The sequence below is a fragment of the Sander vitreus genome, chromosome 20 (genome assembly GCF_031162955.1).
Source record: "Sander vitreus isolate 19-12246 chromosome 20, sanVit1, whole genome shotgun sequence".
NCBI lineage: Eukaryota > Metazoa > Chordata > Actinopteri > Perciformes > Percidae > Sander > Sander vitreus.
In genome coordinates, this window is record NC_135874.1 from 11,362,033 (window position 1) to 11,388,377 (window position 26,345).

A 26,345-nucleotide genomic window follows, 5' to 3' on the forward strand; every position below is an offset into this window, starting at 1 on the left:
AAAATCGTCCCAAGGTACAAAAGCAAATCTTCCGTTCCTATTGTGTACGTTCTTAAAAACAACGAGTCTTAACTGAAGTACAAAAAGGCTATCATAAAATATTAAATTATATAATAATATAATTCTAATTCTGATATTGAATCAACAAGAGGGACTACAAAATACCATATGAAAGACGTTTAATTCATGAAATACAAAAATGTAAAAATATTCAGTCCATTATAAGTCCATATTATTATACATATATTTTACATACATACAGTATATACAAACATCACACTAATGACAAATCATGATAATCATAAATACAATTTTACACTGCAAAAAAGTAACATGTTGCTAATCAATGAATTAGCCGGTGTGTTGTGACATGTGCCGACTGTGTGAATGTTTTGCCACAAATGTCACACCTAAACGGCCTTTGACCTGTGTGAATGAGATAATGCCTTTTAAGTTTAGAGGGAGACACAAAATGTTTGAAGCAAATGTCACAACGATACTTCTGGGCTGACTCTGTCATTTTAGGTTGAACATTGGTTGAACAAATATGTTGCTTAAGAATGTTTTTGCTCATAAAACTTGCAGAGCACTTCTCACATTCAAACACTGATAGTGGTTCACACCAGTAATTATCTGGCTGCATTTGATTCTCAACTACAGAACTCACAAGTTCATCACTGAGCAGCTTGTTGCCATCTGAAATAGCCATAACTCCTTTAGACTGACATGGTACTTCTACATTATGTGTAGAAGTACCATCATGCTGGTGTGACAAAGGTGGAGCTGCCGTGTTTTGATTTTGGACAAGCTTATTTATTTCAAAGGTAAGTTGAGAGGGAAAGGAATAACTATAATGGTCTGTAGCCAGATCATAATGGTCTCTCTGTCTTTTCTCTGATTCATTTTTCTCCTCTTGTAAGCCCACTTCTGGCACTGCCATCCATTCAGTGTTTATTGCCTCTGACCAATAAGACAAATCTCCATCAGTAAATGAGTGATGACCAACACTGGCATATGACTCTGGCTGCTCTTTTGTTGCATCTACATTCAAATTTGTACAATCAGAAAGGTTTTCAATGCATTTATCCTGGAGATTGTTGATCATTTGAATTTCTCCTTGAATATAATGTGAACCCTGTCTGCATCTGTGCTCGTGAACTTTTAGATGTCTACACTGTGTGAAGGTTTTGCTGCACATAGTGCATTTGTATGGCCTTACCCCAGAGTGAGTGACCGGGTGCCTTGATATTGGAGATGTGTTAAGTTTCCCTTTTTTACCAATTACATTACTATTTTTTTTAGAGTTTGTCTTAAAGACACTGTTAACTTTTGTGATGGATATTTCACGCCTGGTGCAGAGCAACACTCTCACTCCATTATCTTCAGCACCAACAGAATTTGAAAGTGTAATGTCTGTGTTCACAGATCTATTCTGTTGTGGGATATGGACACTGATCCTTGGGTAAAGCTGCTGTTGTCTATTTGCTTTCAGTTTTCTGATGTTCCCCTGTAGATTGACTGGCCTGGGTGGTTTCCTCTCCCAGTGAGACCTTTCATGAGTTTTCAGATGTGGAGCTTGCCTGAATGCTTTCCCACACAAAACACACTCAAATGGTTTCAAGCCTGTGTGTACCATCTCGTGCCTTTGTAATTTAGAGGCACTTGGAAAACACTTTAAACACTGGAAGCACTTGTGTTGCACGTTGCCTGGATGACGCATTGATTTAGCAGCCTGTGTCCTTTTCACAGTCACTTTAGAAACCTTGCGCACAACCTCATTTTTATTTGAGATATGTGGCAACAACTTGTTATCGGATTCCCTGTTGTTATTCCGAATAGTTATTATAGAAGGACTCTGATCCAGGTGTTTTACAGAGACTACATCACTGCCAGTGTGCGTCTCAAAATCATTCTTATGTAGCAACATTTCCTGTACTGGGACATCTGCTGCAGTCCTTGTGTTAAGCCCACCTATGCGAGAAGGCGGCCGATTGATATACAATGATCGTTGCTTGTGATATCTAGACCACAGATGAGTGCGATAATGGACCCTCAGGTGTGTTTTCTGACGGAATCTCTTTCCACACATCTCACAGCCAAAGGGCCTTTGTCCAGTATGACTCATCATGTGCCTCTGAAGTTTTGATACCGATGGAAAACATTTTAAACATGCGTGACACTGATTTAATGAGTAAATTCTCTGCTGCTCATTGGTGGCATGGTAGGTTTCCCTCTGCTGCTCTGCTGATGTAATTAACACAGAATCCTGGGAAAGAGAGTCATTGTAGTCACTGCAATTTCCACTCCATGTTTCTGGTTGAGCAAAGATGTTCAAGTCAACAGGATCTGCATGCCTGGGTTCAGGTAAATGTTGTATTGCTTCAGAATTAGACATTTTCACATCATTGGTGTTTTGCTCAGTGGTTGAACTTCCCAATTCTTTTTGGTTCCTATGAATTTTATGATGACGTATTAAATTAACTTCCAACTGAAACGACCTGCTGCAGATCATGCATTGGAATGGTTTCAAGTCTTTGTGTGTTAAGTGTTGCTGCTCTTGTTTATCTGACTTGTGACAAATACTCCAACACTGACTGCTTCTATTTAAAGATTGCTCTGGTTTTACAAATGCATCCGACTTGATTTCAGTTTTGTTCAGGTCCTGCACAGCATTTACACTTATTTTACACTGTTGCTCCAGTTCCACTGAAGAATTCACAGGAGTGTGATGGCTGGTGGGTTGAAGATGAAGTGATGATTGAGGCTGCAGACCTGTGGTTTGTCTGCTATTGCCAAACCTCTCTTTTTTCCTTTCAGTGCCGGCAGACAGTGAACATTTATTTGCTGTACTTAAATGGGATTTCAAGTGTACCTTCTGTCTGAAGGCTTTCAAGCAGATCATACATGAGTAGGGTTTCTGCCCCGTATGAATAAGGAAATGCCGTTGTAATTTGGATGGCGTGCAGAAGGTTTTGAGACATTTAGGACACTGGTGATTCAAAGTCATTTTGCTTCTGCTGGAGCTCAATTCTTGTGACTGCAGGTGCTCTTTCGAATAAGCCTGTTTAGAAAAAGTCTGGCCTGACTCTGTGCCCCCCTCACATTGTTTTAGTTTGTTATGAGCTGGTGAATGAATCCAAAGCTGAAGAGATGAAGAAAATGACTTCAAGCAGACTTTGCAGGTGTGAGGCATCATTTACATGTGGCATATATATTCATTTCCAGTCTCCCTTTCCACTCTGGCTGGGAGGCCACAGACGTTGACACAATCGAAGGCATTAAAGTGTAATAACCATTGCCATGTGTGTTAATCCCTGCAGCTGGTTTATCACATTTTGCTTGTTGGTTATGAGTTACAATGTCATCCCGTAGATGATGTGTTGGACGCCTTGAATGGTGGACTTTCTGCAAGTGCTTTTTTAAAAGATCGGACTGCTTGAAGGCTTTTCCACAGATTGTGCAGATGAAGGGCTTCTGGCCAGTATGGATGACATAATGTTTTTGAAGTTTATGTGGCGAAGGGAAAGATTTTGGACAAACCACCTTGGTGATTTTTTCCCCCTGAGTAGCGATCCTCTCAATAGACCTAGAGCAAAGCATATGGAATTAAAACGTAAAGCAAGCATGGAGGAACTCTAATCAGTGCAACAGACAATAGTAAACAAATGATTATATATATATATATATATATATATATATATATATATATATATATATATTCAAATTCTGTCCTATTATGTTTGTCTTCGAAAACCGAAAAATGTGACCAGAATTACGTTTAATATGTATAATGTCTAAAATATAGTGCTGTAATAAACCGTGCATTAATTTCCATAACGTTATAACGTTAACTAACATTAGCAGGAATTTGACAAAGGAGTTAACAATATACACTAGCCAAAATGTGCAGCAAACGTCGGAACTGGCTAACAACCCTTTGCTTTGAGGGAGTATAAGTCAAAAGTACTTACTATATACGTTTGAAGTCCTATTACAACTAATGTATTCATTATGAGCTGACAATGTGCCTTGTTAGCTTTCTTGCTAACGATGCTAACGATGCTAACGACTTGGACTTACCTTGGCAACAAGCATGTACGTCCCTCAAAATGTACGGCGGGAAACAAAGGTATAAGGTTCCTACCCGTGGCAGACCTCCAGATGCGGGTATACCACATGCTATGGATGTTATTCTCGCGATACTTAATCTTCTACATTGACGATACAGAGGCTATGCGAAATTTCTACAGACCTATAGCTCTCTTAATACATCCATGACCTATATAGTGTAAAAAGTTAGACCAAGACTCATAAGACATACAATGTATTCCTACATTTTACCTATTCAGATGGCTCCATAATTGATATGCATTCTGACTGTAATATCCCCAGGGCAGGGCTGTGGAGGAGTGTTGGAGAAAGGCAGTGGTGTTAGTGTAGCAGCAGACAGGTGGGTTCACAGTCCTCCTCTGTAACTGAGTGTTTCTCTAGTTTGACATGTTATGGCCCTTTTCACTCCTCATTTAAACCATCTACCCCTCTGATATGGTCCATTTGGTCCTCAAACCTTTATTATTATTTTTTTCTGAGTTCTGAGCCAAAGGATTTTACTCGCTGCACCAAGTGTTTGTGTTGTTTGGTTTTGTCAATGTACATACATATATATACACACACATATATATACACACACACATATATATATATATATATATATACACACATATATATATACACATATATATACACATATATATATACACACATATATATATACACATATATATACATATATATATATATATATATACATATACATATATATACACATACATATATATATATACACACACACATATATATATATATATATATATATATATATATATATATATATATATATATATATATATATATATATATATGCCTCAGTGTTTTGGCAGGTTTAAAAAAAATATATAAGACCATTACCTTTCAGAGGTAACTGGGAGATGACAATAGGGTTTTGGTCTAGTAAGACCCAGAGTAACCACAGGTTTTCAAACCCAGTTGGATGTACTTCTGTTTCTATTTTTCTCACCTAAATCGACAAGAATGAATCACGGCTGTTTTTGATTATTGATTAAGTTGTCATATAAGAAAGTTTTCGAAAGATGTAATGTGCATAGCAAAATATCAAATCATAAGCCTAAAACTTTAGAAATTAAAGCTAATTTTACTATAACAAAGTAAGAAAAAAATCTGAATTGAATCAGAAATACAAAAAAAAATTGGCAATAACCACCATTAATTCAAAATACCTAAACAATTAAAATAGTGAAAATTTAGAAAATAATTCTATTGTAAGTCTATTTTTGTGTCTTAACATGGAACATTGAGCATTGAACCAAATATATCAGTGATCTATTACAGGAGAGAGAAAAATGTTAAATATTTGTAGTTCTAATGCTACATTTCTTAATTCATAAATTGTTTCACTGTAATATAAATAAATAAAATTGTTTCAGTATATTAGTGAAAATACTATGCAAACTGTTATGTTGACCACTAGAGGGCAGCAGACACCACTCAATAGCATGCGATGGCTGGCCAGTTCAGAAGATAGAACAAGTTTCATTTAGTAAGTGCTGTGACCATGAAGACATGTTTCACAATGTGTCAGGAGAAGAAAACAATACATTATGAAACAAAAAGGATTGAAATATGTAAACAAACAAAACCATAGCCACTGAGGCAAACGGACCACAATGTCAGGAGGCATCACATGCAGCGAGGCCGCTCCTGAGCTGGGCTCCCCTACTGTAGCCCACTGCTATGGGGAAAGAGAGTCACACACATCAGCCTGGTTAGCCTGGAGGAAGAAACACACAGTTAAAGTCCATGTGCAAGGCCACAATGACAAGAGCCGCAGGCTTTGTACACTGTGCACAAAGGACAATGTTAGCCACAACAGCCAGTCTGTTTGCAGAGCGGTTGCAGGTCAGCTTAAAATGTACATTTGACAAAACACACAAGAAAACTAAATGTCACCCTGTCTTTATTCATTTTGTGAGAAAACACAGTGGTAAAGACACAAAGAAATGTTTGCCATAGGCCATCACATCAGCTATGTTGAGGTTGTGATGATATACTTGTGGCTTTGCCTGTGTCTGTATGAAAACACGCACACTGAAAGACAGAATGTAATGTTTACAGTGCGATCGACAATAAGTTGTCGTACACTGAATTTTAGTGGCTGATTTCCTCCTCTGTGTTTACTGAAATGTTGAGTCTTGTATTTTTGTGTTTTGTGACATCAAATTCCTTGAAATTTAGCCATTGTGCAAATGTGGAATTTGAATAATTAAGTTAAATCCAGTGCCTATATATAATTGAAATACAATTCCATTGACTGGTGTGTGGTTTTTCCTTCATATTCATTGCTCAATTTGAACAAAACCCCCCTCTTAATCTTCCCTGTAAACCATTGTTTATCAGGGAAGACTGCTGAATGTGCATGTTTGCCCAGCACAGTCTTTTCGGCAACACTGTGCTTGGCATTCAGCCTGTTACACATATTTAGAAATTTAAGGTACCAAAAAAATTGACAAAGAATTATTTTTTTTTGATTCATGTCTTTTTCGACTATTTGTGTCATTGCCAAATCTGTGGCTACACCTACATTTATTGAAAACACTGAAATATAATCAAATATTTGTTGATTAAATGTATGGGTGTTTACTTGACTGAAATGTACAAGTACATAATAAAAATACTTTATTAAAAATACCCATACCTTAGAGTTTATTTGACAGCTGCATCATTCAACAATTCTGAATCTCCCCCTGACGGGGCCCTTTAAAACCAAACAGGTGAAGATTAACACACACTGTATATTTATGGGGCTTGCTCACTCTCATAAATAATTGCTCGTTTGTGTTTTTCAACCCTCAATAAAAATCTTCAGGCTCTATTGGCTGCCTCTATTGTTCAATTTTTGATAACAACAATCAAAACAACATTGCGGTTGGTGAAGATCAATAGCCAACTCCACACCCCCGCCATCACAAGCGTGATGAAAAGAATAGCCGGAGTGAAGATGCATTCCAACTCAGATCATCAATATGGTTCATGATCTTTGAGAAAAGAAATGTTCCAGGAGCAGTGGTTAATAGTGGTATTTTCTTCCCACATCGTCACAATGTCCATTGACAGCCCCAACACACACACACACACACACACACACACACACACACACACACACACACACACACACACACACACACACACACACACACACACACACCTGCCCTGCAGCTGTGTGTTGCAGTGTCCCTCTCCTATTAACCAGGTTGCCTTAGAATCAATAGAAAACATAAAGAGGCGTAATCTTTTCAGGTGCTTGGCGCTGATTGCCTATTACACAATAATAACGCACCTTGAATCCCATGAAGCATGAGAGGGAGAAACACAGTCACCTCATCCATACACATTACACACTCTCACAAACCAGTCACACAGTAAATCTATAGGTTTACAACTGAACAGATGGTGTCAGCGGTGGCGCTAGGCCTTTATGAGGGGTGTTAGCTAACGTGGTGAGAGAAATTCCACCAGAAACAGTGGGATATCAGAGGATACAGTTTATCGCCTCGTGGAACGAGACACTGCTGGTGTCTCCTTTTGTAGACTATGGTCTCCAGTCTTCTGGTATGCAGCTTCAGCTAATAGAAGTTCCATGAGACTTGTTTCCGAGGCAGAACGACAGCTGCTGCAATATACAAGTCCAGGGGAGGACAAAGTGAATTATTGGCCTAAATTCTGGGATGTGAAGTGGAATAAACACATCCTCAAAACCGCACATCATCAAAACCACTTGGAGACAGACAAAGCTTTACATTTCAACAATCAGCAGTGATAAACAGTCAACATTAATGAGCACTGATGTCCTGTCCTGACAGTAAGTCATTAGGTTTTGGATTGTCAGAGTCGCTCCTCTAGAAAAGCCCCACTGAATTCCGGTGCTATGGATGACTGGAGTCTGGTTGTTGACTCTGGCTGTGTTTCTATAAACTGAGCCAGCAGGACAGGTGGAGGATCTGGGAGTCAGGCAAGTCCAGGACTGGAACCAGGGCCATGGACGGACTGGACTCTCCTAGAGAGCTTCTCAAACTTTCTTCAAGTCCTGGTGGGTAGAGATGGGGAGGGAGATCAGAGGGTGAGGAGAAAAAAGAGAGAGAGATTAGTTTCATGAGAACTTTGGCTGGAGTTGGACATCAGGTTTTCATATAGCTGCCCCACTGGGGCCGTCCCAGGACAGAGGCTGCACTTAACCCTTCGACCAGGGAACACAGACCTATTTACAAATTATTGGCATTCTTAAATCCATGGCAGATTGTAGGCCCCCCCCCCCCCCCAATTCAACTCCCTGCAGTGTGCAGACATATGGTCAGCGAGGACAGAACTCTAAACTCACACACAGCCATATACAACCAAACACATACACACAGAAGTACAGAGGGGGGGGTGTAACCCTGCCATGCCCTTTTGGACAATTGAGCAGCTTGTTAGGGGGATCTGGTGCAATGGATCCTCTGCTCCTGTTGTGTTGGGATGTTAAGAAGCTGTGTTGGGACTACCTCTCAGTTTTATAGGAGCTGAGATGTTAGTGTGTGTGTGTGTGTGTGTGTGTGTGTGTGTGTGTGTGTGTGTGTGTGTGCGTGCGTGCGTGCATGCGTGCGTATGTGGCCGGACTACAGACAGCCAGTGGACATGTGAGAATTCATTGAGCGTCTCAGAGCCTGGTCTTGATGACAGCCTGTCTATTTAGCAGCAGCCCGCTGGGATGTTGCCTATTCCCTCCTCTGCCTCGTGCACTAATTGGACACAAGTGTTCCTGTCTCATGGTTGACTGTCCTGGCTTATTCCTTCTGATTTAAAAGCATGTAGGATGGGACTTGGGTGTGGTCACTGTGATCTGACATGGTTAGAATAGAGATACACATCCAGGAAAGTATGCTATCTCACTTTTGTACCATCACTATTGCAACTCAATCTGTTTTTGTTCCATAAACAACAACATCTGCGTAATATGATGTATATCAAAATGTAATTCCTGACCACTTATCTTGAGTCTCAGTGGAGAAACACAAACCAATGCCATTTTAATAACATCTACTAGTACTGCAGTACCACAATGTGACATTTATGTAAACTTGTAGAGAGAGAAATTAGGACAGAGAGGTTACGCGAGCAGTTCAGCACTATTAAATAAGCCTCATTCTGTTTCCTTTGAAGCACACGCAGCATGCCACACATCCTTACAAACAGCCCACACACCCTAATTAGCTAATATGCACTACAGCTTAAAATACCCCCACTGAACACAGGGCTTTTTTAGAGGGCATTAAAAGCCTAAATATGAGTTATCAGAGCATGTGGTGCACCCTGGTAAGCGGCATCCTCTGGAGATGGCTAGCTGACAACTGAACGAGCTAAGGAGATCACAGACAGAGGATGGTTTTATTAAGAGAAGAAACACACCCTTCATCACACCTCGCACACTAAGCCTGTTTTATGTCGCAACGTTTTAATCTTTGTACTAACAGATAGGAAATAATTGAACTCTCTCTTTGAGAGTCACTTTCAGTGTCCGTGTACACAGACATTCCTGCTTATGCATGAATGAGAGACATGAGGGGGGTGAAGGTGACTTGAGTTACCAGGCAACTTTGTGTTCTTTTGTCTTTGTGAGTGAAAAGCGAGTAAAACCACGGACCGCTTTTCCCCAATCCCTATAAATGCTTCTGTAAAATCACACAAAATCCCAGGGATACTTCCCACCACACACCCAATCCCCATCCTCTGGTCTCTCAGCCCCCCTTTGGGCTACACAGGGAGCCTCATTGAGAGGCCCAGTGGACAGAGGCTGTAAGATTCAAAAAGCCATCACATTAGCAATGGGATGGAACTAAACCATCTACCCAAGAGGACGAGCCATTATTCGGCTTCACGGGGAACACACAGGGTGCTGAGAAGGCTGCTGTTAAATCTCTGTTTTCAAAACCACACTATTACTAATGCCCACAACACCACTTTATGCTAAACATCGACAGCCATTTTTGTTCAAACTGATTAATATATAAATATTGTAAGGCTAAGTGAATAGAAGGTGGTGTGTAAGTGAAGGCAGTGGTGAAAAGGAGAGAAAAAGGGGATTCCTGAGAGGAATGGTTGATGCCTGCTGGGCGTATGGTGCTTTTAAGCAGTGGCCAAGGCCCAGAGCCAGTGGTTTTTAGTTGTGCTACACTGACTTCCATACTGGTCAAAATAACCGGTAAACAAGGTGGTAATTAGCAAGTGTTGGCTCATGAAAATGTTTCATTTTGTCCAAGAAGAATGAACGAAAAAGACGAGGGGCTGGGTGTGTGCAGTAGAGTAACGAAAAAGAGAAACAGAACGCTTCCTCGCCTTTCTTTAAAGCAGCCATAATCAATAATTGTATAGCAACAACGACTCACACGCCTAATTGTATGTGAAAAGGAGTGGCTCATAGTGTTAAACCCAAAGAAAATATCGCCCGACTGCAGTTTCCCTCAACTCTACGAAGATGTATACGTCCTTTAGTTAATTGTTTGGGTTTCCCGGCCCAGGACCTTACTGTTTTTTTTAGTTCACTCTCACAAATCTCATTGCATCTAATAAAGCTAAAAAGTAAAAAAAAAAAACACTGTACACTACCTTGCCAGCACCAAACAGACAGACAGTAAACAAGAAGTGGACATTGTGGAGCATTTAGCTGCTAATGACACCAGATATTTTCCTCAGGAATTGGTGGAGACCAAAACAGAACTTAAAGGAGAGTGGGTATTGAGCTCATTCATCAGATGTATACAAACACAGCTTCCAATAAATTATAATGTGCTGAGTGCTCTGTATCTGCTGGATGTGTAAATAAGCAACTGTTTGCTAATATGTTCACCATTTTAAAACTTAAAAACATGTCAATGTTGTGTTCACAGTTTGTTTCAGCTACCCCCAAGTGGCCAAAATCAGTTATTGCAGGTTTAAGTATATGAGGTACCCTTTTTATTTTAGTATTAAAGTAAAGACATCATAACTTATTTGTTTTTGACTTACTGTTGTGTTAAATAGTGGATTTCTTTAATCACAAGATCTTATTTTGGTCCTTCTCTAAAAGTTGAGGTTTTAGTGGCAGGGGCCTATCTTTGAGAGAACCTTTCTATCGTAAGTAACAAGTTGAGACAAGATGTTTAAAGGTTTCATTTGGAGCATATGTCATGTCTATCAGCTGTGAATCCTAACGCAAGTAACCCAAGGGTGGGATGGGGGGTGGGGGGTTCAGCCACATTTTGCTCCAGAGTTGTTGTCTGTCTGCTCCGCTGACAGCAGCAGTTGTGAGGCTGTGACTGCTAGCGCCAGAGGTGTTACTTTTCCTCCTTTGACTTTTTGGATTCATCGCCCGATGAGCATAGGCTGTGACCCATAAAAACGCCCATGGGTAAGCTTCCGGGGCTTGGCTGTGCATGCAGGGTAAGGTAACAGATTCCAGCTCAATGATGAGTCAGTAAATGGTTTTAGGGGAGCGGTCCGTGCAGTCCATAATCAAAGAAACTTACATTTCAAGGGTGAAGATTGAGGTTGACTTTGCTAAAGTTAACCAACGACCCAGTACCACACACAACATACACAACATTTTGGAGTACTTCTATAGAGAAGCTTCAATAGTACATTTTGATTTCAATTGTACTATAATATATACGTACATTTAGCATTTATTTGCCATATCTACAAATTATTACCAATTTTGCATGTAAAATTTATAAATATTTTAACAAGATTCCTCCTAATTGCTCGTCACTCCTCTCTTCTATTGTGGACAACGGCAGAAGAAATAAATGACATGCATCATATATCATGAAACAGTGTTTTATAACAATTATATAATTAGGTAACAAAACAAATAGCGCTGTTCGTTTTGTCATGCATATCAACACGTATTCAAAACGGATCAACCTTTTCCCCATTCATCACTGGTAACCATAATTTCACGTCCTCTGGAAGATGAGTTATGTCAAAGCTAAAAATGACAGTAAGATGGCTGGTTTGGCACAGATTCAAAAATGTTAACTGACTGCCTTAGCGATGACTTGACAACTGAGCCTGTGTGATCGATGTGCTCGTCGCCCTTTTCCTTCCGAGAGAACATCTCTCAGGATAAAACAAATACCGTTCCACATTTGCCTTGACGAGAACCTACAATCCGGGGAGCAGGAGATGGTGGCGTATAAAATTGTAATGATGACAAAAGACTGTGCCAGCTGCTTGGGTTACTGTACACAGCGCCGACACAACAAATGGCTTACAATAATTAAACACAGGAAGAAGTGGAGATCCTCTGGAGAGAATGCTTCCTAGAATATCTTATGGAGTTTACTTAACCAACGTCAGCTCAAACTTTCTTTGAAAAGAGACTGCAGAGAGAGATGGGCTGTCACTTTGTTTCCATTAATATAGTGATGTGGAGGTTAACTTACAATGTTAACAGTGTTAAATCCTCTTAAAGAATGTAAATATTAGATCAGTGCAAAGCTCATGTGTAATGTGATGTAAGCAACATGTCCAGTGACATACCTTTAACAATCTGCTGTGCCAGTGAGTGGTTGCACTTGTAGAACACCCTGGCACACAGTGGCACCAGCTCAGCATCCATCTTCGTCATGGCTTTCTTAAATGTAGCGCCAACTGCTTCTGTTACATCCTCCACACTAGTGACCTCCAGGTTATCGCCGGGCACAGCCAGGGAAAGTGAGAGTGAAGCACTACACGTGTCAGCAGACATTACAGTGTGGCACTCTATGGATCCGCACGCCACCTTCGTAGTCACGTGACAGGAAGTCCTTTTGGTGGGGTCATCCTGAATTGCAGTTACATGAAGCTCAACAGCTGCACCCTTGGGTAAGGCTGGTACCATGACGACCAATAACGGTGCGGCTTTGGTCTCAGGCTCCCACAGCAAGTCCTGCAATACACACAGATGGAATTTATATTCAACTGGCTGGCAAATTATATGCTGTGTTGTGCTACACACTACAATCAAATGTATTGCCCTCCTGCTGGGATACATGCTGTGCTTTCTGACCACAAACACTGCTCCATCAACATTAAACATTATGGTAAAGCATGTCGTAAAATTCTACCACAGAGCACTAAGACAGGCTTTTTACTTGACAGACTGACAGGCTATCAAGTAACACGAGATTGTGAGGTGACCCTTGGTAATGATAGTGTGTACAAACAATTCAAAAAGCAGCCATACTGCTTGCCGCCACCGTGAACAAAATGCACAAATGCATTCACTTTGAGCTGCATTTGCTAACATGACAGGTCCTTTCCAAGATGACTTTTCACCTCTCTAAGAAGATCACTCACACAACATGTTATGGCAGTTTTCACCACACATGTAGCGGAAAACTGCCTCAATTTGATCTATAGACACAAAATCGATTTATTTTTCTCTCCTCTGGACTGAGGGCCATTAACAGTAACAAAATGTCTTGGAGCAGTGCTACAATGTGGCCCTCTAATAATACTTGGCTGTGGCTTCATCTGCTAATAGGAGAGAAATGAGTGTTTTATATAAATGCCATTTCAGTCGGAGTCGATAGGGCAAAAACACTTAACCCCCTCTTCAATTCGCTGGATCAATTTTCAACCACTTACACCCCACTTTGTAAGTGCAGAATAATAACAGGTTACTTACATTTTATTTTGATATTCACTCACAAAAAAAGAGAAATCATAGACAAGAGCAGACAACGGCCTCTTTGTCCCTTCAAAAGACAAACCCAGCATGACCCAATCAGCCAGATTCACTGAAGCAGCACTTCAGCCCTCAGATTAAACTTTAGTAAACGCTTAATTGTGTATCAACAGCTAACATCTTGCCTTGAAGAGTGAAACAAGAAAAAAAGCAAGTGTCCTGAATGTGTATGTGTGCATGGGTTAAGATGTCTTCACTCTGCTCATTTTGAAGAGAGCCAAGCTTGCAGTGATCAACAATCACAGGAGCACAGAACAATAGCCGTGTCAGCACAGACCTCTTAGGATGTCAGACTAAGTGACAGCACACATACGTGTCCTATGCTTTGATAAATGTTATATTAGCACTTCTGGCACAGGCTAGGTATTCTCCCTTGAGGGAACTGCTCCTGCACTTGTCAATAGTGATTGAACATGGAACAGAGAGTGGGAACTGGGGAGAGAAGTGACAGGACAGGGGGTCCTGCTCAGCCAGGCTTAAAGGCCACCCTGCAGGCCTTGGGTGCTGAGGTACTATACCCAACCGACCGACCATAAGGAGATCAGGGGACTTCAGCACTGCAGCTCCAGCCTCAGGCAGGACTTTACTGTCACGGCACAGTTTCTGACTTTTTGTCAGAGCTGTCGGACGAGGTTACATCAGTCCCTTTTTGTTTTGTTTATTAATGTATCCGCCAAAATGTTACATTAGGTGGGAAGTTTGTTGAGCGGTTCTGTGGAACTAAATGTGCTAAAGGTGCATTTTTGTGTGTGTGTATATGTTTCAGACTCGACTGTGGTCAGAACTCCATTACCCTGCCATAGGAGTGAGAGGGGGAACACTGGCTGAATCCAATAAAACACAAACTTTGATATATGGTGGAGTTGAGTGCTGTAGTGGAAAGTTGGGAGGGCAGGCGGGTGGCAGAATGTGTGCGCGTAGAGGGCTCTGTTCCGCTCTACATCAGCCACTTAACACAATCCATCTCATTACTTCATCCCACTTCAGTTTCAGGGCATGCAGCCGTTCCCCCAGTGCTCTCTCACTCCGTAGGCAGCAGGTAAAGGCATGAAGTCTGGATCTGCTGCACTCAGCTCTCTACACTGATGGGGTGTGACCTGCCTCTCCTTATGTTTGTTTTGTTTCTCCCCACTTTCCTCCCTCTAACTCGCGTCCGTGCGCCTGGAGCGTGCGGTGGGTTGGAGGGCCAAGAGGCGTGAAAGCCGAACGGTAAACACGGTAATAAGGAAGTGGTGTAAAGGCGGGGGAACAGCGGGGAGTTGATGGGACTGCGCTGCTTAGCCAGTTCCCCTACATTTCCTGCCCAGCGGGATGCCTTCAGCATGTGGCTCTATGTCTGAGCACTTACTGTAGTGCTGTCAGTCTGCTATAATATCCCTTGCCATTCACTCCCTAATTCACTGACTTTTCTTGAGATTCCATTCTGAAGCTCTGTCAGGCTGTTTGTGTAAATGAAACACACAGGGCCATGTCAGTGGGGTGAAGAAAAGTTTAAGGGTATGATGCCATTATAAAACCATGCCAGAAGCCACAGTTACTTCAAAAGTCCCAAGTAAGCAGGAGAGGTATAATGTAAAAACAAAAAAGGTTTTACTGTGATATGCAAGGCGGAAACTCTCCACACTGCACATTCAGTACTATTAAATTAAATGTCTCACCAATCAAAATGTCAACAAAACCAATCTTTTTATTTTGTTTCCACATTTCCAAAATAACTTTAGTGTTCATGATTAGTGTGTAATACAATATAAAAGTACTTTTACACTTTATAACAAAAGTATATTTAAACCGGCTTCATAATTGTTTACTTTTTTTTTTACATGTTTTCAGAACCTGTTATTGCTACACAAAGACACATATGTTTAAAATTTTTTGACTTATGACATCAACATCTCCCTGTTCATCAAACCCTTTGCACACACACAGACAAACAGGCTCTTTGTGGTTTAATGCACCGTAAATACAATTTCACACTTGTAGCGACTCTAGTATGCTCCCAATTAACCCTGCAAGCTTCTTCATCCACCTGATTAGAGAAATTATCAACGCACAACAACAACATGGCCCTGTGGGTTCACAAACACGCCAGGCACTAGTGTTTCTACACAGGTCTGGTGTCTGAAAAATACACTGAAAAGTATACCAATTATATTTTGGTATATAAAAGTGTAAGGCTACATAACCCAACATTTGACAAGTGGAAATCTTTTATTTGTTGTTTATTTGAATAGGGACAGATACAAAAAACATAGATTATTACACAAAGAACAATCCGATACCTGTATCACAGTGTTTATAGCCATGGCTAATTCGCCACACCTGTCCCTAATGTCAATTAGTATCCAGAACTTAACCACATATTAATGTTGCGTTCACTGTTTCAACCTACTGACTCTAAACAAAATGCAATATAATGTATTTCAGTACTTAATATGACATATTTAATTCGTTTTTATTTGTCAATGAAAGTTTAAGATAAAATATTAGGTATAACTTTCCGTTTTTATTTTTACTTTTAAATGTACTTGTTACTACTTCAGTTTCATGGACCAGAATGCCAAAAGTAAACATATTAGATTACACATAATAGATTATTTTATGCAGCAAAATACGACATCACATTATTGCCTAGCATAATTTAATGTTTTCATTAGTATTTGTCCCTGTATTAACATATTGTCTTGCCCGTCTTCTTTTCTGTCTTTTTGTAAAACACTTTTGTTTTGAAAATGGCTGTATAAATTAGGTTTACTTATAGAGCTACAACAGTGTTGTGCATTTGAACTCTTTTTTTCCAGTGCTAGCCAGCAGAGTTCTTCTGTTGTCTGTGGGAGTTGTGTTATCAGTGTTTGACCTAAGTTAAACATTCTAATTACAGTCAATCCCCACCCCAGGGAGAGAGCATTTCACCTAGTTTAGGATGAAACAGTAGCCCCCCACCCGCCCACCCCGGCTGCTCTCCCTATCTTTCCTTGATGTGAAAGAGAGAAGAAAGTGTGAGGGCCAAGCTGGGAAGACACATCAAGATGATCTGCCTCACAGGCAAGTAGGAGCGTGAGGTCAGATCAGTAACCCACCATCTCAGCCAGATCTATTCTTAAGGGAAGAAATCACCTGTTTGCAGATGGAGCTGTCAATTAGAGCTGCTTAATCTGGGAATCAGTTGAAAATAAAACATGGTCTCCTGGTGACTATCCTGGGTCAAATGAATATTTTTGATTGTTCTGACATGGAAGCACAACAGATGGCGGATGTTGTCCATCTTCAGTGACCTCTGACATGAGCCTAGCCTTGTCACCTCCCAAAGAACGACCCATTCTGCATGCTAAATTGAGGTTACACTGTCAACGCTTGAAGTACAATAAGGCTGAATCAGCCAAATAAATTCACAAATAGACACCGGCTCTTGACTGAGATAAGCTGAACTGCAGTATATGTATTTAAATTCAGAAATGATCACTTAAAGATTTAAGAATATGACTGCTGGCCTTCAATAACACATTTTATATATACTGCTATACTATTGTGGAATTGACACAAAGAAGATACCCTCTCTCTTGTCTTTAACACCTCTCACCACTGAACAGAGCCACATGTTAGAGGTGGGCTCTTGACTCTTAGGCCCTATTCCCATGGCGAGACAGATTACTGTGGGTGGAGAAGGGCTGCCAGGGGAGACTGGTGCCCCTATTAGATGTATGGAGCAGGGGTTGTAAGCTGGGGCGGTGGAATGGAGGGAAGGATGGAGGGAGGTGGCAGGAAAGAGGGGTGGAGAGGGGGATAAGCTGCTCTGAGAGTTGAACGGAGCTCCAAAATGGTGTGTGGGGGCAAAGGATTAGGGAAGCTCTGAGGAAGACATCTGCTTCTGTGCCAAGCCCCACATTATCAAAGACACCAGCGTTTCCCACATCATCAACTTTTCATGAGCGCACTCACTGGTAAATATAAGTCGCAGCGGCTTGTGTCTCAAGGGGGCTGAGAGGGGCGAGGAACTTTCCCTTATTTCACAACTATAAAACACAATTCTGAAAGGCCTCTATGAAAAACTTGGGGTACCGTATAAAGTTTCTCTTCTTTTACTTATTCATCGACACATGGATCCCACTATCTTCTAATCCATTAAATATGTTTTCATTCTATGTAGTAGTAGTATCGTATTATAAGTATGATCAATATTTCCTCTGTATCTATAATAAAACAGCCAGTCATTGCTCTTCTTCTTAACCACTGGTATATATTGCATAGATAAAAATCTCACTCCACAGAGACTGACCTTCTCTTCCTCTGCAGCCCTCAGCATGCTCTCCCAGACGGCCCTGATGATGGGGATGTCTTGGTGTCTTGTGGTGTAGCAGTGGGCCTGGACAACATGAGCTAGAGTCAGACTGCTGATCACAGCCTCCAAAACCTTCTTCACATAGCTGAAGGACAAATGGGCCTGCGTCCTGGTGCCAGCCTTTACCAGCTGCATGGTACACGGGACCAAAGCAATTTGGCCTGCACAGAAAACCGACTCTTCAACCTAGAGAAATGAGCATACATGAAAAACACAACAATGTTGGCTTTATCATGGTAAAAACAAGATTAACAGTCTACAGCCAAACTAGCGGCTCAATGAGGCTGTACTTTGTACCTCACTATCTTAGTTTAGTGTGAAGAGTGTTAGAATGCTAACATTTGCTACTTGGCAATAAACACAAAGTACAGCTCATAGAAATGTCATTAGTTTTGTATTTGGTTGAAAACCAAAATATTGGACACATTTTAACATGACAGTGGTGCTAGATGGAATGTAATCACCAAATGTATTACAATTCATCCTGAGGGTAACATGAATGTCTGTACCAAATTGAATTTCAATCCATCCAATAGTTGTCGTGTTATTTCACTCAAAACCACAAATATGGACCTCATGGTGGCGCTACAGGAGAAGTCAGGAGCTCACCAAAGTCATTATTATCCTCTGGGGACCATGAATGACTGTGACCAACGTTGCAATCCCTAGCGCCACACTGCTAGTTAGAGCTGGGCAATATATCGATATTATATCGATATCGTGATATGAGACTAGATATCGTCTTAGATTTTAGATAGCGTAATATGGCGTAAGTGTTGTCTTTTCCTGGTTTTAAAGGCTGCATTACAGTAAAGTTATGTCGTTTTCTAAACTTACCAGACTGTTGTAACTGTTCTATTATTTGCCTTTACCCACTTAGTCATAGCCACATTACTGATGATTATTTGTCAAAAATCTCATTGTGTAAATATTTTGTGAAAGCACCAATAGTCAACACTACAATATCGTTGCGGTATCGATATCGAGGTATTTGGTCAAAAATATCGTGATATTCGATTTTCTCCATATCGCCCAGCCCTACTGCTAGTGTGGCTAAAGATAAGTAATTGTTACAGTTTTGTTCAGGTATTTTATTGTTTATTTGCACAGAGTTATAAAGCACATACAATAGATTTAATGCAATTTCAGTGAAGGAGAGGAAAGAAGCCCAAAAAAATCTTATTTAGAGTCTCCCCTATACAAAAGAGAGAAAAAAACAACTGAAACATAATTCCTCTACAAAAAAATAAATAAAACAAGCAATGCAACAAACAAACAGGGAAACACAACACTCAAAATATATCTATATAAAAAATAAAACAAGTAAAAAGACAAGGCAAACAGAAATACAAACCATAGAGTCAGACAATAAATACGATCAACATAAGTATTCCAACATAAGGTTTAAGATTAAATGTCATTGCCACCCTATACTCCAATGCTTGAACTTATTCATATCATACTTCCACAAAAGAACACAGGCTAAAGGCTTTCATCTCTCTACTAATCCATGGTTGACACTTAATTACAGTCTTTTAGAGAACTGTTCTGGTAAGGCAGTGTTTAGAAGTGACCTTAACAAAAGCAATACAGACTTATTGCTAAGGGGAAAATCTTCCCTTCAGGGCCATAGAGCATGAATCTGAGTCATAAATGTCAATTAAAAATACATTAATTTGGTAACATTTAAGTTATATAATGTATATATATATATATATATATATATATATATGTGTGTAATTGTATGTAACCCCAGCAGTGATTGTGGAAATGTGCCTTTATAGTGAAAGTGGGTTAAAAAAATAACTTTTAATTTGACAATTATGAACGAACACATCTATTCAACCAGAAAACTAGATGTAAGAAACAAGTCATCAAACTCCAAAATGACTTTTATAAAAAAAAAGGACAATATTCATCAATGAGGTGCTATAATCAAATTAACATTCATTCTAAGTGTATGTTTGAGTAGCAGTGCATTAATTAACAGGTTTCACCTCTTGCCATTTTTCAGCATCTTAACACCAACAATTCCTATTTCACAAGCAGGTATTCTGAGAAGCCTGCAAATGCATCTACATTGCACATGTGTTAATTATGAGCATAATAAACCATGTGATAATTAGCTCAATTCTCAGTTAAATACCTCTGTTAGAATTAAGCTTCTAGTATAATGAAACCTAAAAAAATCTATCTGTTCAATGCAGAGAGATGGTCAGGGATGAGGAGTGGCATTAAGGAGGTCAGGTCTTTAGAGACCCTGTAGCTCACCAGTGCTTGAGGTTAGATGGCATTAGTGCTGGACAATAGCTGGCGGTCAATGCAAATAGCTGTTGGTGACTTGTTGATAATTCCTGGCCTAGGGGACCCTGGAGCACGCGCAGATCTCTCGGGAGGATCAAGAAGGCCTGAATCAATTGATACATGACCTGAGACAAGGTCCTTCACTGATTACCAAAGACACAGCCAGGGGTATCATGTTTCACAGTGAGATTACCAGAGTTAGCATGGACCAGAGGTATTACTTAAGACTCTCAACTTGTTCAAAGGAGGAAAACTGGAAAATGGAATATTTCCCCCTTACTGCAATACATGTCTTTAATGGGATACTGGCAGAACAAGATGCTAGCCGCACAACTGTTTAGCTAGAGGGCAGACATGGTCATGGCCATTTCCATAATCAGATGGGTTTGCCATGATCCCCAGCTCCTGGGTTCACTTGTCAACTTTGATGAATCTTCAGCTTCCATCTCTGCTGCTCCAAATTACTGGGACAGTGTGGGAGACAAGAGATGGAGGGAAGAGGGGCGCAAGTGAGGGAGGGGGAAGAAAGGGAGTACATAAGGCCCTCGCTGCTTTCAACCAGTTGGATCAATCACCGGATCATTTACCTGCGAGCACAATCTGCCCGAGTGCCTGCATTACTATGTCTGTGAGTCGTACATAAAAGCCAGATTCCCACACATCAACAACAAATTGTCATTGGCATTCCATTTATGAGCCATCAAATGCCATCATATCTACCCCAACAAAGAAGGGCTCCATCAGGTTGGACGGGTGGCCAGAATCTTTTAACAAGCTCGTCCCCATGAAAAGAGCTCGCTCCACTTTGAATTCATAAAGGCTGGCTACCATTTGTCAATTTGAATATCAAAAGGAGCTGGCATGGGGCCCCTTGACTGTTAAAGGCAGACTCCCATAGCTTCTACCAAGCAGGTGTGTGATGATCAATTATTAAGGATCCCTCTCTGGTTACTCTTAGTGGGAGGTGGAATTGGGAATTTGGGGGTTTGTGGTGGTGGTGGTGGTGGGGGGGTTACATCTTTCTGTGGTGAACCTGGATGGGGGAGATACAGTGGAGAAGGGAGAGCGAATACTATTTACATAAAATTAACAGTTCAAAAGAATGAGTTCGCACACCAATCAAACTTGTTAATTGACTGTCAATGGTGTGTCCCTGAATATACAACACAACTACATTATTCATCTTAGGCCTTGACAGGGAAGACAGTCCAATTTGCATGGGCGTTCTAAACGTGATCAACAACCACAATGCCACATGCATTTTTAATAGGCCAGAGATGGGATCCTTTAATATTCATAAGGGTCAAACAATTGCATATGACATTAAACTTTCTATAACAAGGTAAGTACTTTTCAAATGTTAGCCATAGCAGACTAAATGGCCCACAGAGAAAAGGGGGAATCAATACTACTTGTTCATGTTGGTTTATTTCTGTTCTACTGCTTCTTAGTAATATTTGATATTTCCTGTCGTAACTTTAAAGGTTTTTTGAAATGTCAGGCTTAAGCTGCCTTTCGGAGCAAAAATGAATATTATTTATTGTATCTTAGATCGGTTTTTCATCAGAAAAAACATAAGACTGTCAATGGGTGGGCAATTTGGACCAAATTCATATCACAATAAATATCAACGCAATATCTAATTTTCAATATTTGATGGTATTTACAAACAACAATTATGATTAAAAAAAATAACCATTTAGTCGACAAAGCTTAGTTTCTGTCGTTTTTTTTTTTTTTTTTTAAGTTTCACAATAAAATGTATAAATTAATTAAATTAATTTAAACATAATAACAACAAAAATGGAACATCTCTTTCTGATAATTTTGTCACTGTTTTTTCATTGTGAGTCAATAAAACAATACTGAGTGATCAAGCAGCCCTAACTAAAAAGAAAAATGGACCACAACGCTGTCCTGCTTGATATTAACGAAGCACTTTTTTTGTTCATGCTTTATCAACCTTTATTTTATGACTAAAACGCCATCACTTTTCTAATAAACCCAATGACATGTCAAAAGGTCACCTTCCCCAAAGACATTTTCTCTCTCTAGCCCTGTGAGCTGCAGACAGTAACATATATGTAAATGTACTCAGGAAGCGCCTTGCTGTGTCCACTTCCAACCTTTAATGGTGTCTTGTTTCAGGCTGGTGTGTCTAAGGTGTTTCTAATTGCAGTTTTTGTCAAAGAGCTTCCAGAGATGACCAGACAGTGCTATACTATTCACATTGGTGTTGGAGCCCTCTGGGCCCCCATCGTGTTAAGGATGTCTCAGAGTGTTATTAGCAGAGCTTTGGAATGGTATGGATGAACTGGGCTGGCCTGGATAAAATGACCTGGTATTGACGAACAGTCAGGTTTTTCTGCCTGGTTCCAAGGACAGAGAGAGGTGGAAAACTGCTCCAGCGCTCCTATCAGATATGCTAATGGTCACATTTCTCCCCATTGAGACCTCATGCATAATTTACCAGGAAAATGATAATACAAAATGTGTTAAATAGGTTAGATTAATATGGTGTAACTTTTCCCTTATGCAAGGACACATGTAACCAAGCTAAAAGGGTAATGGCAGCACAGTATCAGCTACAGGGTGAGTAATTAAATGCAAAATGTTATTAATATTTGTAATATGTCCTTTCATGGAGATGCTACTACATCTTTTGAGTGTTGTTTACAGATTCACCATGAGTAAGGGTAAATAATTGCATCTTAAGAGCACAAGGCTTTCTAACTCAGAGCTAAAACTTAAAAAAAAAAAAAATGTATAGCTGTATGCCTTCATTAAGTAGTTTCTAGTGAATCTAGAAAAAATGTTAAATAACGTGTGAGTAGCACTGGCACACATTCAAAATTAGGATGCTGCATTTACATGGTATGTTCCATTCAAAACTTGATTTGTAAACTGTAATTTTCTTTAAACGGGACACTCTTTGGTTCACTTTTAATCCCTAATGGAACATTCTTAATATATGTGACAAATTTCCAAACTTCTGTCTTGACTCTTTTTTTCACAGTAATTTTCTTCTTTTCTTGAATATTTTAGGGTTGGCAAATAGCTCAAAATAGTTCAAAATGTGGGGATCAAAAAACGAAGGTTGAAGTTTTATTGAATGTATTTAAGTGCATATATTATTTCTGCTTTTTGGCGGGGATTTGATATGCAACGACTGTTTAATCCTTGTGTGGTGGATGGCAGTTTGTCAGGGATGTGCGCTGTGATTTCATCTTGAACTGGCTTCAAGTCTGTGGGGCTCTTTCAGCATTAGTGCATTCAAAGCAGATCACGTCTGGGAGTGGGAAATGATAAGAGATGGGCTCATGTTGTGCTGCGCCCTGAGGAAATCCTGCCTCTTCTGACACCTCATTTCTACAAATACAAACCTTTCAGGAGAACCACAACCGTTCTTCCCTCTACAGAATCTCTCCCCATGTTAGGCTTCTCATTTAAGGCTTCATAGGAAGGGGGAGGGAGATATTTGCCTTTTTTATTCCCTCCTCTTTTTTTTCTACTATCTCTATTTTTTTTCTTCCTGTTTGTGCTCCAGTTTGAGCCTAACCCCTGTATGCTCAACTGTCACACAAAATCAGTGTTACTTAAACGGCGACATAAATAGCCGTATGAAGTGCACAAAGAAAGGCAAGTATAGGGCACTTCTGAATGCATTCTGTCAGGTCTGAAACTGCACATTTATTTAGAAAACAAACCATACGCATATGTTCAAAACACAAGGTTATTACAATGGCATATCTAGAAGTATACTTACAATTACACAATTACAATGAGCCATTGTTGAGGCAATGTGTGGTCAGTCTGAGACAGGGACACTGGCCTTTCCCCAACCCCCACCTTCTCTAAGCTTATGTGTATTTTCTGTTGTGCCTGTATGTCTGCCCTCGACATGCCCACTCCATAGACACTGAACCGTGTGGAAGAGTAACACTGTCATGTCAGTTCTGGTCAACTTTTTAGTGGTCAGGAGCTGCCGCTCATCGCTATAACCAAGGTCAGGGGAGCCTGACTGCTGGATGCTCAGGGAGACACATCTGAATGCCAACAGGCATGAATAAACTAATAAATAAATACATCTTTCCACCATCATAAAAAAAATAATTCCTAAACACAAAATACAACTAGTTTTGATATGATTCGTGTTTTGTTCTTGTGTAAATTTACTGTCGCTCTTATGATGTTGAAATGAAGAAATGGGATCAAATAAAAAATAAAAAAAATAGCTGATGTATTAAAATTGTCTGTTGTTGTTGAGTACTGTGCCACACCAGAGCTGGGCTGTGGATGAAGAGTGATGGAGGTGCATGGATTTTCATTGCGTTAGGCAAAATGCCCTGCTGCCTTCAACTGTCCCGACCTCACGTTTTTTGACAAATTGGTTGTGAGGCTTTTACGACTGATGCACATATCGCAAAAATCATTTCTGCCAAGCTTCCTCTATGACCTGCCCGTGGGACATGACAAGCCCCTCCATGCATCGCTCTATCAAACCGAATCTTTCCAGGACAATGCAAATTATGACAAATTCCATCATCCTGCATTATGCGCTTTCCTGCTAATCTCCCTAATTCGAGAGAATCTGGGAGGGTCTCGCTGTTTCAGCTGAGGGGCATGTTGTCTGATTGAATGATGCTGAAACTGCAACCCTCAACCCTCGTTATTTCTCCCTTCCCAGCTGTGACCACCTTGTCTCTTCCGTCTTTTCATATTTTTCTTCTTTTTGAAGCTACATCTCATGGCCTGGCTGGTAATGGAAGCACTAACTTAACCTGGGCACAAAAAATTATATCAACACAAAGTGGCACAACCATTAAAGCGTAACTGCCAGTAGTGGTGAAGTTAAGTTAGTCTGTGTGTGGGTGTGTGTGATATGAAGGGTAAGACCACAGTGTGAAATGTCTTTTCTACGTGAGACAGTGTGAATGTCAAGAACAAATCAGCTTGCGACCCAGCGACATGAAGCTGCGAGTCCATCCAGTTAAACACATGCACACACAAACCCTCTTTTTTCTGCCCTGATGCTACTCTGTAGCTTGTAATGGACACAATATGTAGTTCAGTATTCACAAATTAAAGATGAATAACAGACAAGAAAAATGAAAGGCAGACTGAACAAGACGGTGCAGAAAATGCAGAGGAGAGCAAAAAGAGATGTAGTTCCTCCTGTACTCAACAGATGGCAGTATGGCTGCATTAAAAAGGCAGCTGGAGTATCAACAATGCTGTTTATACAAAGTCCACTCAAACCATGGACAGGCTGGCTAGACAGCATCGAAGTCGTCTTGGATTTTCTTCTTTTCCTTTTTTTTTTTTCTGGCAAAGTCAAAATGTTTGCATAAATAAGCCACGAATTCCACCAGTGAGATGCTGATGAATATGGATGAAGGAACATGTGGGGGCAAATGATTTAAAAAATTGTATACAAATTGTTTGTGTTTGTGCTACACAAGCGTTGTTCTAGATTTATTGTTATCATCAAAAACTCAAAATACAATGTAGCGAAAATAAGAATAAAATAAAAATAACTAAAAAGCTAAAAAGAAAGAGTTTTTATTGATGAAATCCTTTGGAATGATTAAAAATGTTATTTTACTGTAAATGCGCACCAGAGACAATCACTAAAGCAAACTGATAAAATACAATAGGCTGAAAATGAAGTGAATCCCCACTGAAAAATAGAGCAATTATTAAAATGTGTGTCGGAGCATCACGTTCAATAAATTTTGACATGTGGAAAATATTGTGTACACTATATTATATTGAATGAACTCATACTCTGAGCATCTCAACTACATTCCATTACCCAGACTTGCGGGGCCTGACACCCTCTTACATAATAAATCCATAATATCAATAATAAATATATATTAAAAG

At 40.0% G+C, this 26,345-nt stretch overlaps 2 protein-coding genes across 3 annotated transcripts in view; both read right to left on the bottom strand.

Annotated features, from left to right (window-relative positions):
- Positions 1–162: 162 nt before the first annotated feature.
- Positions 163–4,119, bottom strand: LOC144535498 (uncharacterized). Of its 2 annotated transcripts, none has more exons than XM_078278013.1 (2): positions 4,081–4,119; positions 163–3,586 (listed from the first exon to the last, which is right to left on the bottom strand). In XM_078278013.1, exon 2 carries the CDS (start codon positions 3,194–3,196, stop codon positions 344–346), a length of 2,853 nt encoding a protein of 950 aa, XP_078134139.1. In that variant the 5' UTR covers positions 3,197–3,586; positions 4,081–4,119; the 3' UTR covers positions 163–343. The 2 variants fall into 2 exon arrangements, with proteins under 2 accessions (XP_078134139.1, XP_078134137.1); XM_078278011.1 differs by lacking the exon at positions 4,081–4,119 and adding an exon at positions 3,972–4,074.
- A 1,898-nt stretch (positions 4,120–6,017) lies between these two features.
- The window catches only part of dph6 (diphthamine biosynthesis 6), a 58,778-nt gene continuing 38,450 nt past the window's right edge, over positions 6,018–26,345 (bottom strand). The window contains exons 13-15 of the mRNA XM_078277175.1: positions 18,093–18,341; positions 12,631–13,018; positions 6,018–8,161 (exon numbers count right to left, since the gene is read on the bottom strand). Coding sequence (XP_078133301.1) covers positions 8,043–8,161; positions 12,631–13,018; positions 18,093–18,341 — 756 coding nt within the window. The 3' untranslated portion in view covers positions 6,018–8,042. The remainder of the gene's footprint in view (positions 8,162–12,630; positions 13,019–18,092; positions 18,342–26,345) is intronic.

Excerpts from the sequence above, each read along its gene's own strand:
- LOC144535498 (XM_078278013.1), bottom strand. The coding sequence starts at position 3,196 with ATGATGCCTCACACCTGCAAAGTCTGCTTGAAGTCATTTTCTTCATCT.